Source organism: Brassica oleracea, chromosome C1 (assembly GCF_000695525.1).
Source record: "Brassica oleracea var. oleracea cultivar TO1000 chromosome C1, BOL, whole genome shotgun sequence".
NCBI classification, from domain to species: domain Eukaryota; kingdom Viridiplantae; phylum Streptophyta; class Magnoliopsida; order Brassicales; family Brassicaceae; genus Brassica; species Brassica oleracea.
In genome coordinates, this window is record NC_027748.1 from 35,306,051 (window position 1) to 35,318,559 (window position 12,509).

A 12,509-nucleotide genomic window follows, 5' to 3' on the forward strand; every position below is an offset into this window, starting at 1 on the left:
TTCTTCTTGGATGAACATATATGTATGTATGTATGGAGGATACACACATACAAACACACTTTTTGTAGGGCCTAAGCAATTATTATACCTTTCTAAGCTGGAGGGGAATGGACTTGTTTTAAAGGGTGGTGACGAGTAATTATGGAGGACCTTATTTGTCAAAGCAAAAAAAGAAGAAGAGAGGATTGGCTTTTTAATGTTTGTAACTATAACATGGGGACTGAAAATGAATGGCATTTCATTGACAGATACAGAGAATAACCATTGGTTGTTAACCAAAGGTGTGACGGATGGAGAAGACTCGTTAAAACTTGAGAGTCGCCATGCATGACTTTTATTTCTGTTTGCGATCTTTGTGTGAGTTTTCACCTAGTTACTTTTTTTTGGTTAATGTGAACACTGATTATTTCATCGTCTGTATACCGTAATATATAAAAGTTCAGTTCTTAAACTTTTCTATGGCTTATATGTATGTAGTGATTTGTATCCCTCTGTACAAAATATTTCATAATCCAGCTTTTTCCTTTTAATGCCCAGAAGACGAAAAAAGACAGACAAAAGAGAGACGAAAAAGTTTAGGGATGAAAGATTAAAAACCGCGAGGAAGGTTTGTGGTTGTTTCTGTGACTGGAGTCTCCTCAGCTCCATGGCTAAAAAGAAAGAAACGAACACCAAAATCAAACAGATATCGGAGTTACAAAAAAAAAACAAGAAACAAAGATTTGGTGGAGTTCTTTTTACCTGAGATAGCTGAGAGCAGACATACGGTAGAGACAAGTGAAGACAAGTACATGCAATCCTATTGTGTAGAAGAAAGCAAATGTCCTCGCATACCTGAAAATTAAACCCAATCAGCCCCAACATACATCTTGTGATGCACTTAATTCTGAATATGAAGAACGAGTGGCTTACTTGTTTCCTAGAAGGAAACGGCCACTGCTTAGTGTAATCCGATCTCTAATTCCCAAATCTTTGATCCGCTGCTCTCTTTCCTGTTTCAACACACACATACACTCCAATGGTTAAATACTAAGTACGGCTTGTGAAGACAATTTCTTTTTGTTTTACCTTTTTCGAGAATGCAGCAAATGGGTTGATATCATCCTCGTATATCTTCTTGTATTTAGACTCCACGTCCGAGCTGAATCCACTTTCCACATCTTCCACATACTGAAGTTGGAGGAAACATTTCAATCAACAATGTGACAGACAAGTGTTCAAAAGGGAAATGTAATGTCGAACAGAAAAATACCTTTTTGGATCCTCGTGAAACAACTTTATCGTGGTTATAGTCTTGGACATAGCGGATTTTGCCATAGAGTTTGACGTTGTCTGCTTTGGTTTTCTCTAATTCGTCTGTGAGAAAGCCTATCTTCTCTTTTAATCGCCTTATTTCCTGTGCAATATCAAGAGACCACCAAAATATTCAGAGAGTTTAACCAGGAAATAGACGAGACAGATGAAAGTGAATCTTCCAAGTGCACTCCTGTTACCTCTTCTGTTTCCCGCAACCGTGCTCGGAACCGATCTCTTTGACTACAGATAACTTTCAGCATTGAGCTTTGATCTTGATCTGACGGTACATGTTTCTGATCCATAGCCTTATAAAAAGAAAACCAAAAAAATGATAAGAAGAATGTTGCATGAGAGACTACATGACTCGTATAAAAAAGGTCAAACAGAAGTACCTCGGACTGCTCAGTCACACCAGCTTCAGAGAACTCCCACTCATTAAATAGAGCACCTTTTCGCTCTTTTGAACTGTAACCCTGTGTAACTAGTAGAGGAGGTTTAAGTGTAATCAAAGTTTCTGATATGGTTTTCTACTCTCGAGTTACCACATACAGTATTTTTGTGTGTATAGAGTGAGAAAATCCTCATAATCTTAGAAACACAAATACAAAGAAGAACCATGAAAGGAAATCCGAAAACAGCAAACGAACACAATGAGAAGAGATACTCTTACATACCTTCAAAATATCATCCTCCAACTTTTGAATCAGTCTTTGCTGTTCATTAACCTTAGCTGTTAGTTCTTCTCCCTTGGCTTCAGCCTTCTCAAGCAAGGAGGTTTTCTCAGAAAGTTGAACCTGTGCTAAAAAGAGGTTTAATCGACCAATGACATTGACTTGTGCACATTCATGTCACTGAATAGAGAAAGAGTAACGAAGAGACATAATTACAGTGGCGCCAGTTAATTACGTACAAGGTTATGTACCTTTAATTGAGTGACCTCATGCTCCATTTTTCTGTTTTTATCAAGAAGAAGCGACTCCATTCTGCTCATCTCTTCACCGGTGGTAGCAGCATCCCAGTCCTCGGCCTCAATTGAATTGTAACCTACAGCCTAATACGCAATAACAGCATTACACTTACACAGTAATATTATTACGAGGAAGAATATAGGACGGATCTGTGGCAAGAAGCTAAATAGAAGTGAAAATAAGTAAGTACCACAAAAAAACACCAGAAATGATAAATACCTGCAGAATTTTCACTTTCTTGCGCAGATCATCAACTAATTTTGCTGATGGTCTTTCTTGAAGCTCTTTCTTCATCTCTTCAATGATAGTATCCTAGTTTAATACAAGAAAATGACGCATGCAAACATTAGACATGGACGCGATGGGAAACCTATTTCCATAACCTGAGTAAAAATTCAGAGTATAAACGACAAAGAATAGCACAATTTTCACCTTTTTATTGAGCAACGAGTTCAATTTCTTTATCTCGACAACATGATCTTCTCGCTCATTTGCTAAAGCTGTCTCAACATTGTGAATCTCCATATTAAGCTCTGATATAATCTTCTCTTTTGCTGTTAAGGAATTCTCCAGCATGCTATTTGAATCAACATTATCACTGCAGTAAACGAGAACAACAAAAATAAGAAATCAAAACAAAGAAAAACTTAGAAGAGACCTATTTAAATGTATGTGCATTGCTAAATGGGCACTTAAGTGTTAACTACCCCACCTATTCTTGTTCTCAGTATCTTCATTAGCTGTTTGCAGCTGAGAGCGTAGATGTCCCTGATACAAACCAAAAAAAAACAAAAATTAGGCGCTCATCTTGGGATATTCCCTTAATTCAAACATGACATTTCAAGAGCATTCTGTGAAAGACCTTTTCCCTCTCAAGTGAAAGGAGTCGCGTTTGAGCACGCTCCACTTCATCCATCAATAGACTAAGTTCAGATTGCTTTGTCGCTTTTTCTTCGTCTGATGTTAGTCATAAAAGTAATGTTTATTAACAAGACATGAAGGAACAAATACATAAGAAAGACTGAAATGAAAACTGATAAGGTCTTAGAAGACTAATCATGTAAAGGACCGATTATGAAAGCACAAAAAATGATTCACCATAGTAAGAGTCAATGCACAACCTGATTGAGCACGAAGTTCAAAAAGTTGGCTCTGTGCCAGCTCATGCAATTTTTGCATGGTGGAGACACTGTCTTTTGCTTGCCTTAACTGATCTTGCAAAGCTTGCTCCCTGTACAAAAGGTGGATATGGAAATGTTGGTGATGGCTCCAAAACTCCAAAACACCCGCGAATCATTCAGGGAGGAAAAACCTTTTTACCTATCCTTTAAAAGCTCCAACGTTTTCTGATTTTCCTCAGCCAAGTTTCGTTGCTTGATCTCAACAACCTCCTTAATTTTTTCTTCCATCTGAATCCAAATAAAAACAACACGACATCAATGTGAATATCTTCAACAGTTATCATTTACAAGATCACAAAACAGCATTTCTATTAGACTGGGAGTATTAGTTAGGTTAAGCATTCAAGGAAGCTAAGATTTACTGACAACAGTCGCATTAGTTTAGAACACGAGATAAAAAAAAAACAAAAGCTGACCGACCTGCTGCTCAAGCTGGCGGTTCCGTTCTTCTAGTCTCCTTATTGTGGACTGCTGATTTTTCAGATGAGTCGCTTCTGTCCTAAATTCCTCAAGTTCAACTTTCATTTTTCGATTCTCAGATTCCACTTCAGATAATTTACGCTCTTGCTCCTGAAACACATCAAATAGTAAGTTCAGTTGCATATCATTTAGGCAGTTTTTCAAAAGATGTCCGGAGAATTACAGCAATAGAGGCAAGCGCAGGAAAGGGATCTGGTGCTTCATAGAGTTTCTGATAAATGTTAAGGAAAGCATTCTCCCCAAACTTGGCCCTCTTGGTAATATTATCTACTTCTTCCTGATAACCCTTGAGCAAGGAGTTAAACATACCAAGTTTGTCCTCAGCTGATGCTTTTTTGAAGTCTGTTATCAATACAAACCATATAATACGTTGTTAACATCTCCTATATCTTCAAAACAATAATAACGTAGGATAAAAAAAAAGCAGGTCTTAATCAAAATAAAAGGTGAAACAAAAAAGGTACCCCTGGTGCTCTCAGCAAGCTTCCGCCGATTCTTCTGGCTGTTTTCTTGATTCTCAGCTATTCTAAGCCCTTGCTCGTCAAGCAGACTTTTCTCCTTCTCCAAATCAAATTCTGAAACAAAACATTTTAGAGACTGGTGAAATCATTTAAAGCAATCAACTGAAACTTTCTCAATCCGATCACATTACGCTATCAATGCCTTCTCCGGAACATCTAATGGAAATATTCATCACGTCTCTAGTTTGATTCACTCTTACTAACTAAAAATGGAATCCAAAATAAACCTAAAAAACGAATTTCTCCTACCACAACAAGCTACCACCGAGGACTCAAAGCAAGCGAATAGACAGCTCGATATATGAATCTGGAACAAACCTTTCCAGAAACTGGTGACGACGGGAATGGGCGAGGAGGAAGAAGAAGAAGAAGAAGATGGAGGAGGAGTTGTTTTATCTCTCTCCGATCCATCTGGTACGGCCTCCATTATCCTCGTCCTCGGATCCTGATCTCGCTCTCCGAAGAACAGAAGTAAGACTTCAGTGCGAATAAAGTTTCTGGGAAGTGATTTCTTCTTCGAATCAGCAAGTGAATTCTACCAATGTTGTTTTAATTTTCCCTGGAAATTTTTCTAGTTCGATCGGATCTGCACAGAGTTTTGGTGGTAAAATGGTAATCTGCTCCGCTTTTGTATGGGTCTTGGTCCTAAACAGGCTTAGCAATATCTAACCAGGATCAATATGAAGTTTAATGGACCGATACGTGGGCTATTTAAAGGCTCAAATGTATGTCCAAAATATTTTCCAGTTTCACAACAAAATGATAGAATGATTCATGCTTTCCAAGACGCGTAAATTGTGGTTCTTAGTGAATTCAATATTTCAAAATACTACAAACTAATTATGAAAGTTTCCTTAATAGTATGGTTGTGAGTTAATGCTAAAAAAATATGTAGCATATTTTCATTTTATGTGTCCATAAAAATCTTACACCCCAAATCACATGCACAGTATATGATGATAATAAGGGTTAAAAACGCCTCTGCTTGTTTACCATTTATTAACTAGTTTAGTTGTGTACTTTGGGTTACTTAGTTTACAATTAACAGTTTAAAGTCTCGCGCGTTTAAGTAAAACGCCTCCGATGCGAATTTTCAAACAGAAAACCCTTACACCCCGAAACACCGGCGGATCTTCCGGCCAAGCCCGACACTCTCTCCGTCTACCTCTACATCCGAGTCCGACGTCGCAATCTCCGGCTCCTTGAAATTAGCTATCTTACTCAACTCCTCGAACGCGTAGACCACGGTCTGCAACCGAGCGACAAACTCTATGAGGAGCGATGCAAACGTCGCCAAAGACAAGGCACTCGCGCTCTCGTACGTCTCCGTCGTCTCCAGCAGCTGGTAGTTCCCGTTCGTCGTCTCCATATGGGTCGGAAGCACAAGCCGTGCAGGCCACGACACCTGTTTCGAGAAAGTAGGCCTGTGATTCAACGGCTCGCGGTGATTCTTCTCTCCCCAGCTCTTTGGTATCTCAAGAACCGCCTCGCTTTGGGACTTGAAGGCGTAGATGGGAGACTTGAGGTTCTCTGGTGGATCTAAATCTTCCATGGAGAGTAGCTCTTGAGGCTCTGACCGTGATCGGTTTCCGATCTCCCAGCGTTCGGAGTTGACGAGAAGGTAAGACTTCTTGTCGATCTTGTGTTGTAGTTCTTCGGCAGCTAAGTGGACTTCGAAGAGCATGTCGTCTGGTCCTAGCTTCTCCATCCTCTTCACCTTTTCGCCGAGCTCTCTTAAGAGCCTGGCTCCTTCTACGCCAACTCTCTGAAGCTCTTGTCGGAAAACTTGTCTCCTTTCTTCAGGTGCCTGTGAAACGTTTCTAAACTTTGAGCAACTGTTTTGTTCTCTTACCCCTAAAAGCATCACTGTATTGAAAACAGATGACAAAAGTGCGAATCTTACTCAGACACGAGGAGCAATGAAGCTAGAGAGAGAGAGAGAGAGAGAGAGAGTTACCTGGATTTCTGAGAGAATGCAGCCGTGCAATGCCATCACAGTGAATGCACAATGCTTGAGAGCGCCACTGAGCTTGACATAGTTCTGCCATGGGTAGTTAAATGTCCTGTATGGTCCGTGTGGCGGCTCCCATATTGCAAAGCTCATCTTTAAAAAAAAAAAAACAAATTGATTCAGAAACAAGAAACAATGTAAGAAGAAACATAACGTTTTAATGATGAAAAATACCAGAGACTCTTCTTGGCTAGTAGACTCAATAGCTGATCTGTAACCCTTGTAAACCGGATCCTCGGAGGCTTGGTAAGTGGCGATTTTGGATGGGACTCTCTCGTATTCAAAACAGTGGAGGTATCCATTCACACAACCTGTAAAACACCAAGTCACAGACAATATCAGTCAAGCATCTTCTCGAGACTCAAAAGCTATAAATTCTATGAGTACTAACCTTCAAGGGAAGTAGCTACATTCATGAAATTCTTCACAACCAAGTTATGAAGATCCTCACCAGCCCAAATAGGATATATAAACATATTAACCCCTAAACTAACACCAGCACCAAGAGCTATAAGCAGAAACCGGGAGATAGCCACCTCAATAAACTGTCCTGTTCTGAACCCAGAGATGAGAATGTAGCAATACGTCAGCAAGAAAACCCTGAAACCATACTCATAAGCTTTCATCGCCGGGTACAGTTTCATGAAAGTCGCAATGAACCCTGAAAACAAGAGACGCCTACTATAAAATCACAAATAGAAAACCAACAAAACCATTGGTATGAAAGAAGAGAACACACACCAATGCAGAAGATACTAACGGTGCAGAAGAGCTCTTCCCAGTCTCCAGCCAGTGTTGAAAGCTCAGCCATTCCAAGTGCAAGACCTCCGGCTGATAACGTGCCAAGCGCTCGATTAAACCCTTTGCTTAGAGTTGCTCCTATCATAACCAAACAACAGTCATCACATTGAAACAAACGACTGTTTAAAAGAAGGAAACAAGCCAGATCCAGACCATTCCAATAAGTTTCCATATGAATAAACTACACGACTACATATAGATTCTTAAAATTCGGGTTTATAATAGGCTTCCAATATAAAAATAATTAGCTTATAAATTGACCATGAACACTCTTTCACATATACTTACCAACTTAAACATTTAAACAATTATTAAATATTTTTAGTAACAATTTGAAAAGGCTCGCAATACCTAGAACCAGCCGTCCTTACCGATTGTAAATTCGAAGACGACGACGACGGTGAGAATAGCCCAAACCGAGTAACGGCTGAGATCCGGATTAGGCTCCTGGTAGAAAATCAAAACCGCTACAATCGTCAGAGCAAGGCCAATCTTGGCGGAGAAGACGATCTTCCTCGGATCAGAGACTCCCATCGCCCACGCCTTTCGCGCCACATCTTTAGCGTCCTCATACACTCCGGAGATTTTACCGGAGATGTCACCGCACGAACAGCAGCAGCACAGCCGCGTCCTTGCATGACCATCGCCTTCGAGAAGATCGTTGGACTCGATGTCGCCGAATCTCATATCGGAGAAACCGTTGTTGGAGAGAAGCCGCTCGCGTTTCTCCGCGTGGTTACCGTTCCGGAAGGAGCCTAGCTTCGCCGCCATTACTGAATCCTCAGAAGGAAAGAGAGGGCGGTTAGCGGAGATATTATTGATTCTGAAGAGAATCGAAACTGCTTTAAGTGATGGTGGGGGTGGGGGTGGGGGTGGTGGTGTGGTGGCCTTTGCAAAAGGAGAAGTGTGAATGGGTGAAAAGAAAAACTGAATAAAAGAGATGGTCCACTAATATGAAGCAAAGTGACGACGTTTTCAATTCCAAACTCTTATAATATTTATGTGGGCGATAATAATTCTGACTAAAGACGTTTGTTACGTGCGTTACGTCACGTTACGATTCTTTGTCGACATTCGATTTGCCAACCTACTACCTAAAATAGTATGTGTTATTGTCATTTTCCTTAATCTTATTTTATAAGCCAACGCATCGCATAAAGAAAAACCTTTCTTTTATCATCGATGCCATTGTTGCTAATTCAAGAAGCTTTTTTTTTTTTTTTTTTTTTCACAAGCTAATTCAAGAAGCTAAGCAGAGTTTTCTATATATATAAAAGAGAAGTTAAGCAGAGAAAACAATTAGTATGATAAGTATCCACCTAATCAATTGAAAAAAGCCTTAAAGAAGAAATTATCCAGTTCTGGGAGTGACAAAACCTGCAATTGTGTGATCAAAAACATGATGATATTTTTGAGTTTTAGAGTGTGTTTTTTTACCATATATGAACCTCTTTTTTTTTTGTTCACTACCATATATGATATGAACCTCATAAACCTAATCCACAGGAATTTCAACCTCCGTCTCCCAAAGACCTGCCACATTGGAGATGCAGTCATCAGAATCCTATACTAAAAGTATCAGTCTGAAAAAAAACATAACATTATGTATGCATTCTGTAATAATGATGATGCTACAATAGTAACGAACAGATATGACATACCTTAACGAAATCCTCGAGTGTTAAGAAAAGAGTCATTGGTGTACCCTGTCATTGGTGAAAACACTTGTTTGCTGAGTTTCATAACTATATATTGTGTAGCATTGTTCAAAAAACGTAATCATGTGAAATCTTGATGAATGGTAAAGTAGCCCGAAATCACATGCATTCAAAACGTGAATATATATAGTATTACAATTTATCAACAAAACTTAAGGATGCCTAAAAATAGTTGCCAACTATCTACACATACATCTCTTTGGTCAAGGATCGGTCTGGAGAAGGAGATGCGTTAGCTGTAGCTGAAGCTGAGATTATGGTGAAGGAAATTAGAGACGTGAGACTGATCCTTGCGTACATAGAGTTCTTGCAGAAGAACGTGGATGAAGCATTGAAGAGCTACGAGCAGCTGACTAAAGAGGATCCAAAGGGATTCAGACCATACTTTTGTCGTGGTATGATCTATAGCTTGCTTGACAAGAACGCTGAAGCGAAGGAACAATTTGCGAAATACAAAGAGCTTTTCCAAAGATATTTGAAGTTGAAGGGTACTTGACAACTCCATTATCTAGGATGAAGCTCCTAGTGGCGAAGATAATTGAGTTGAGTCAGAATAGCTCTCAATCATCTCTGATGAATAAGACACAGAAGCCAGACTGTTTTCCTGAGAATTTAAGCTACAGTTTTTGGCAAGAAAGTAAAAAACTAGCCGGAAGCCCGGAACAAAGAAAAAAATGGACTTATTTGGGTAGCATAATGAAAGACTAATGTTGAGTGTAGTTTCTTCAATACATTACTGAAGCTTATAAAAACCCTTCCATGTATCCGCCAGTCCAAAGACTGACATGTTTCAACAAAAGAAAAAGAACAAACAAGAGCAAATCTGCAGAGTCCAAAGACCTTTTCATGTCTTGTATTAAAAGCTCCGTCACCTGCAGAAGCAATACAAACACAAAGAACATTAGGATCACTAAGCTCGCCATAAAAGTGAAAACAGTAGCTGTTGTCAACAAGGACTAATAAATATTAATCACAACATCTTCTATGATGCAAAAAGTTACGCATAGTTTATGTACACAACGACTTAAGAGGTTTTCACCTAGACTAGACACTTAGGAGATGGGTCCAAAACATGTTTCACCCCTAAAAATATTATAATACATACAATTGTAAAATTAGCACTGTGGTAAAGTATGAGAACATAGTAGATTGGAAACTATCAACCACCAGGGAAATTCCCAAATACCTCAAAATAGAGCCACTCCAACATCTCATCAGTGAACTTCACAAGAAATATATACACTTTGGACTATACTTTCTTTCATAACAGCTAACACAAATGGTTACTGATCACTTAGTTGATCTAACAGACAAAGATCAAATAAAGGCCTAACATTTGATTCACTGGTAAGTGGTAATATATTCTAGTAAAGACAAGCATATAACCTCTTAAAGTTGCATAAAACATCATCATCAAGAAATGCAAAAACTTTCTTAGATCTTTTAATTTAACAAACAGATGAAATTAAAAAAAAAAAACGAATCTTTCAGAAACACAGAACCAGTTACTCACTCACCTCAGATTAATCACACGCAAATCATTATTCAGCTTCAACAGCCTCAGGCTTAGGACCTGCATCCAAACAAAAACGATTCAGCAAAGCATCATTCACCACTAAACAGATGAAACAAGATAAAACTCACCGTGGAGCGACATAGGACGGTGGTCTTTCCCCCAGCCGACGCCGCGAGTGGAGTCGAGGTACTGCTGGACGAGATGACGGCATTTCTGGTAATGGTTGACTCCTTCGACGCGGTAACACCATTTGACCTTCTCGCGCATGATCTTAGCCTTCTCGATCTGGATCCACTTTTCGCGGACGATGTGCTCTCTCATTTCCACCATCGCCACCGGATCCTTGTATGGATTCGCCGGATCGAAGCCATCCGGCGCCGTCTCTTCAAACTCCGGCAATCCCTTCTTTCTCCCCATTGCTTCTTCTCTTCTCACTCGTCTTCCTGATTCGCTTCTGGATTTTAGCCGGTGACTTTGCTGTTTAAAAGTACTTTTGGGCCTACTTGGATCCAATACTCGGCCCAAATTTTAAGCCCATAGCCATAGAGTGTGTTGGCTAGATGGAAAACATTTTAAAATGATGGATCTTTTTTTTTTTTTTTTTTTTTTTTTTTTTTTTTAAAACTTTCATCAAATTTTAAATAAAATTTCCAAACCAAGCCAAACCGGTGGAGTTGAATCGACATAAAGCAAAGCTGAAGAAGAACTCCTCGCACCACGTACAAGCTTGTCCGCCAAGGTATTTTGTGCTCTAAGAATATGTCTGATCCAGAAGTGGGGGAAGAACGTCTTACTTCGGTTGAATTCTTCCATGTATGTAGAAAAGGCAGGCCATTCTTCAGGTGTCGACACCATCTTCACCAGCTGAGAACAATCCGTCGCAAAAACTACGTCAGAATATTGGAGGGTCTTCATGCATTCCATTACCCAAATTAGTGCTTCACATTCAGCATGGAGAGGTGACAAACTTCTACGAAGATTCATCGCCCCCATCATGACCTCTGTTGATCCACTCTTTCTACAAAACCACCCTTGTCCTGTGAACTTATCATCTTCTTTCCAAGCGCCATCAATATAACAAACTCTAGAGTCTTCCAGGGCTAGAGACACATATTGATGTACATTCCCAGTATAGGAATTAGGGTCCTTCACGGTTAGTTGTGCCTCCGTCCACATCCTACTTTCCACCTCTGCCATCCTTAAGATCTCCTGTGGATTGGCATCCTTATTTGAATAGATCTTGTCATTTCTAGCCTTCCAAATATACCATAGTAACCATGGAAAGTAGTGTAAATCTTCCTCCTTTGGTAATCTCCAAAATAAATAATCCATATTGGTGAAAACGGACGACGATGGAAAGAACTCTGGAGAAGAAGGAATCCTAGAAAGTGCTCAAGTTTGTAATGCGGGTGGGCATTCGAAAAGAACATGGTTAGTACTCTCATCATATGCCCCACACATGCTACATCGTGTATCACAAACAATCCCTCGGGTTGTAAGGTTTTTGGACACTGGTAGTGTACCAGAAAGAAATTGTCACACAAAATGTCTCAATTTTGGTGGACATTTCAGTTTCCAAGAAAAGGTCAATAACGGTTTAACATTAGGTTCATAGAAAATACTCCTCTGGACTCTATTTGGGTATAAAGATTCAGTTCGAAAACCTGATTTAACCGAATACTTACCAAATTCCGTAAGGCTCCACCCCCAATGTATTTGGATTTCGAGATCTACTAATTGCTAAACCCCGAATCAGTTTCACATCATCAGGATGTATATGAGCATTCAGCAAGTCTACATTCCATGAGGAGTCAGTTGGGTTAATGAAATATTCCACCTTTAATGAAGGGTGTAAAAATTGAGTATTTGATTTTGGTATTGCTGACCTCGGGCGAGGAGCGGGAATCCACGGATCTGCCCATACGGAGATGGATTATCCTGTTCTCACTCTTTTGATTAGCCCTTTTTTAACCAGAGATCTAGCTGAGCAGATGCTTCTCCATCCATAAGAGGATGA

The 12,509-nt window shown here is 39.7% G+C and overlaps 3 protein-coding genes and 1 pseudogene across 3 annotated transcripts; 1 reads left to right on the forward strand and 3 right to left on the reverse strand.

The window, feature by feature from the left end:
• Positions 1-430: 430 nt before the first annotated feature.
• Positions 431-5,051, reverse strand: LOC106315449 (protein CASP-like). The gene is made up of 19 exons (XM_013753180.1): positions 4,765-5,051; positions 4,390-4,500; positions 4,089-4,267; positions 3,866-4,015; positions 3,585-3,673; positions 3,386-3,495; positions 3,127-3,221; positions 2,977-3,032; positions 2,697-2,862; positions 2,484-2,576; positions 2,219-2,347; positions 1,971-2,090; positions 1,689-1,769; positions 1,494-1,601; positions 1,253-1,396; positions 1,069-1,170; positions 913-992; positions 742-834; positions 431-650 (listed from the first exon to the last, which is right to left on the reverse strand). Exons 1-19 carry the CDS (start codon positions 4,871-4,873, stop codon positions 590-592), a joined length of 2,076 nt encoding a protein of 691 aa, XP_013608634.1. The 5' UTR covers positions 4,874-5,051; the 3' UTR covers positions 431-589.
• A 285-nt stretch (positions 5,052-5,336) lies between these two features.
• Positions 5,337-8,162, reverse strand: LOC106315458 (aluminum-activated malate transporter 9). Its single transcript, XM_013753194.1, has 6 exons — positions 7,630-8,162; positions 7,199-7,336; positions 6,849-7,118; positions 6,632-6,768; positions 6,404-6,550; positions 5,337-6,253 (listed from the first exon to the last, which is right to left on the reverse strand). The coding sequence occupies exons 1-6, from the start codon at positions 8,027-8,029 to the stop codon at positions 5,555-5,557; spliced, it is 1,791 nt and encodes a 596-aa protein (XP_013608648.1). The 5' UTR covers positions 8,030-8,162; the 3' UTR covers positions 5,337-5,554.
• An 890-nt stretch (positions 8,163-9,052) lies between these two features.
• Positions 9,053-9,781, forward strand: LOC106338447 (annotated as a pseudogene).
• Positions 9,642-10,958, reverse strand: LOC106326714 (NADH dehydrogenase [ubiquinone] 1 beta subcomplex subunit 10-B). The gene is made up of 3 exons (XM_013764631.1): positions 10,621-10,958; positions 10,494-10,549; positions 9,642-9,848 (listed from the first exon to the last, which is right to left on the reverse strand). Exons 1-2 carry the CDS (start codon positions 10,907-10,909, stop codon positions 10,518-10,520), a joined length of 321 nt encoding a protein of 106 aa, XP_013620085.1. The 5' UTR covers positions 10,910-10,958; the 3' UTR covers positions 9,642-9,848; positions 10,494-10,517.
• Positions 10,959-12,509: the final 1,551 nt, after the last annotated feature.

Bases quoted from the DNA above. Each gene is read 5' to 3' on its own strand.
- LOC106315449 (XM_013753180.1), bottom strand. From the start codon at position 4,873: ATGGAGGCCGTACCAGATGGATCGGAGAGAGATAAAACAACTCCTCCT. The intron at 3,033-3,126 runs GTCTTTCACAGA...GGTTTGTATCAG, and splicing joins TTTCACTTGAGAGGGAAAAG to GGACATCTACGCTCTCAGCT. The intron at 1,397-1,493 runs GTAACAGGAGTG...GATATTGCACAG, and splicing joins GGTTGCGGGAAACAGAAGAG to GAAATAAGGCGATTAAAAGA.
- LOC106315458 (XM_013753194.1), bottom strand. From the start codon at position 8,029: ATGGCGGCGAAGCTAGGCTCCTTCCGGAACGGTAACCACGCGGAGAAA. The intron at 7,337-7,629 runs GTAAGGACGGCT...TGGTTATGATAG, and splicing joins CGTCTTCGAATTTACAATCG to GAGCAACTCTAAGCAAAGGG. The intron at 7,119-7,198 runs GTGTGTGTTCTC...TCTTGTTTTCAG, and splicing joins CGTTAGTATCTTCTGCATTG to GGTTCATTGCGACTTTCATG.
- LOC106326714 (XM_013764631.1), bottom strand. From the start codon at position 10,909: ATGGGGAGAAAGAAGGGATTGCCGGAGTTTGAAGAGACGGCGCCGGAT. The intron at 10,550-10,620 runs GTGAGTTTTATC...GTTTGGATGCAG, and splicing joins CCGTCCTATGTCGCTCCACG to GTCCTAAGCCTGAGGCTGTT.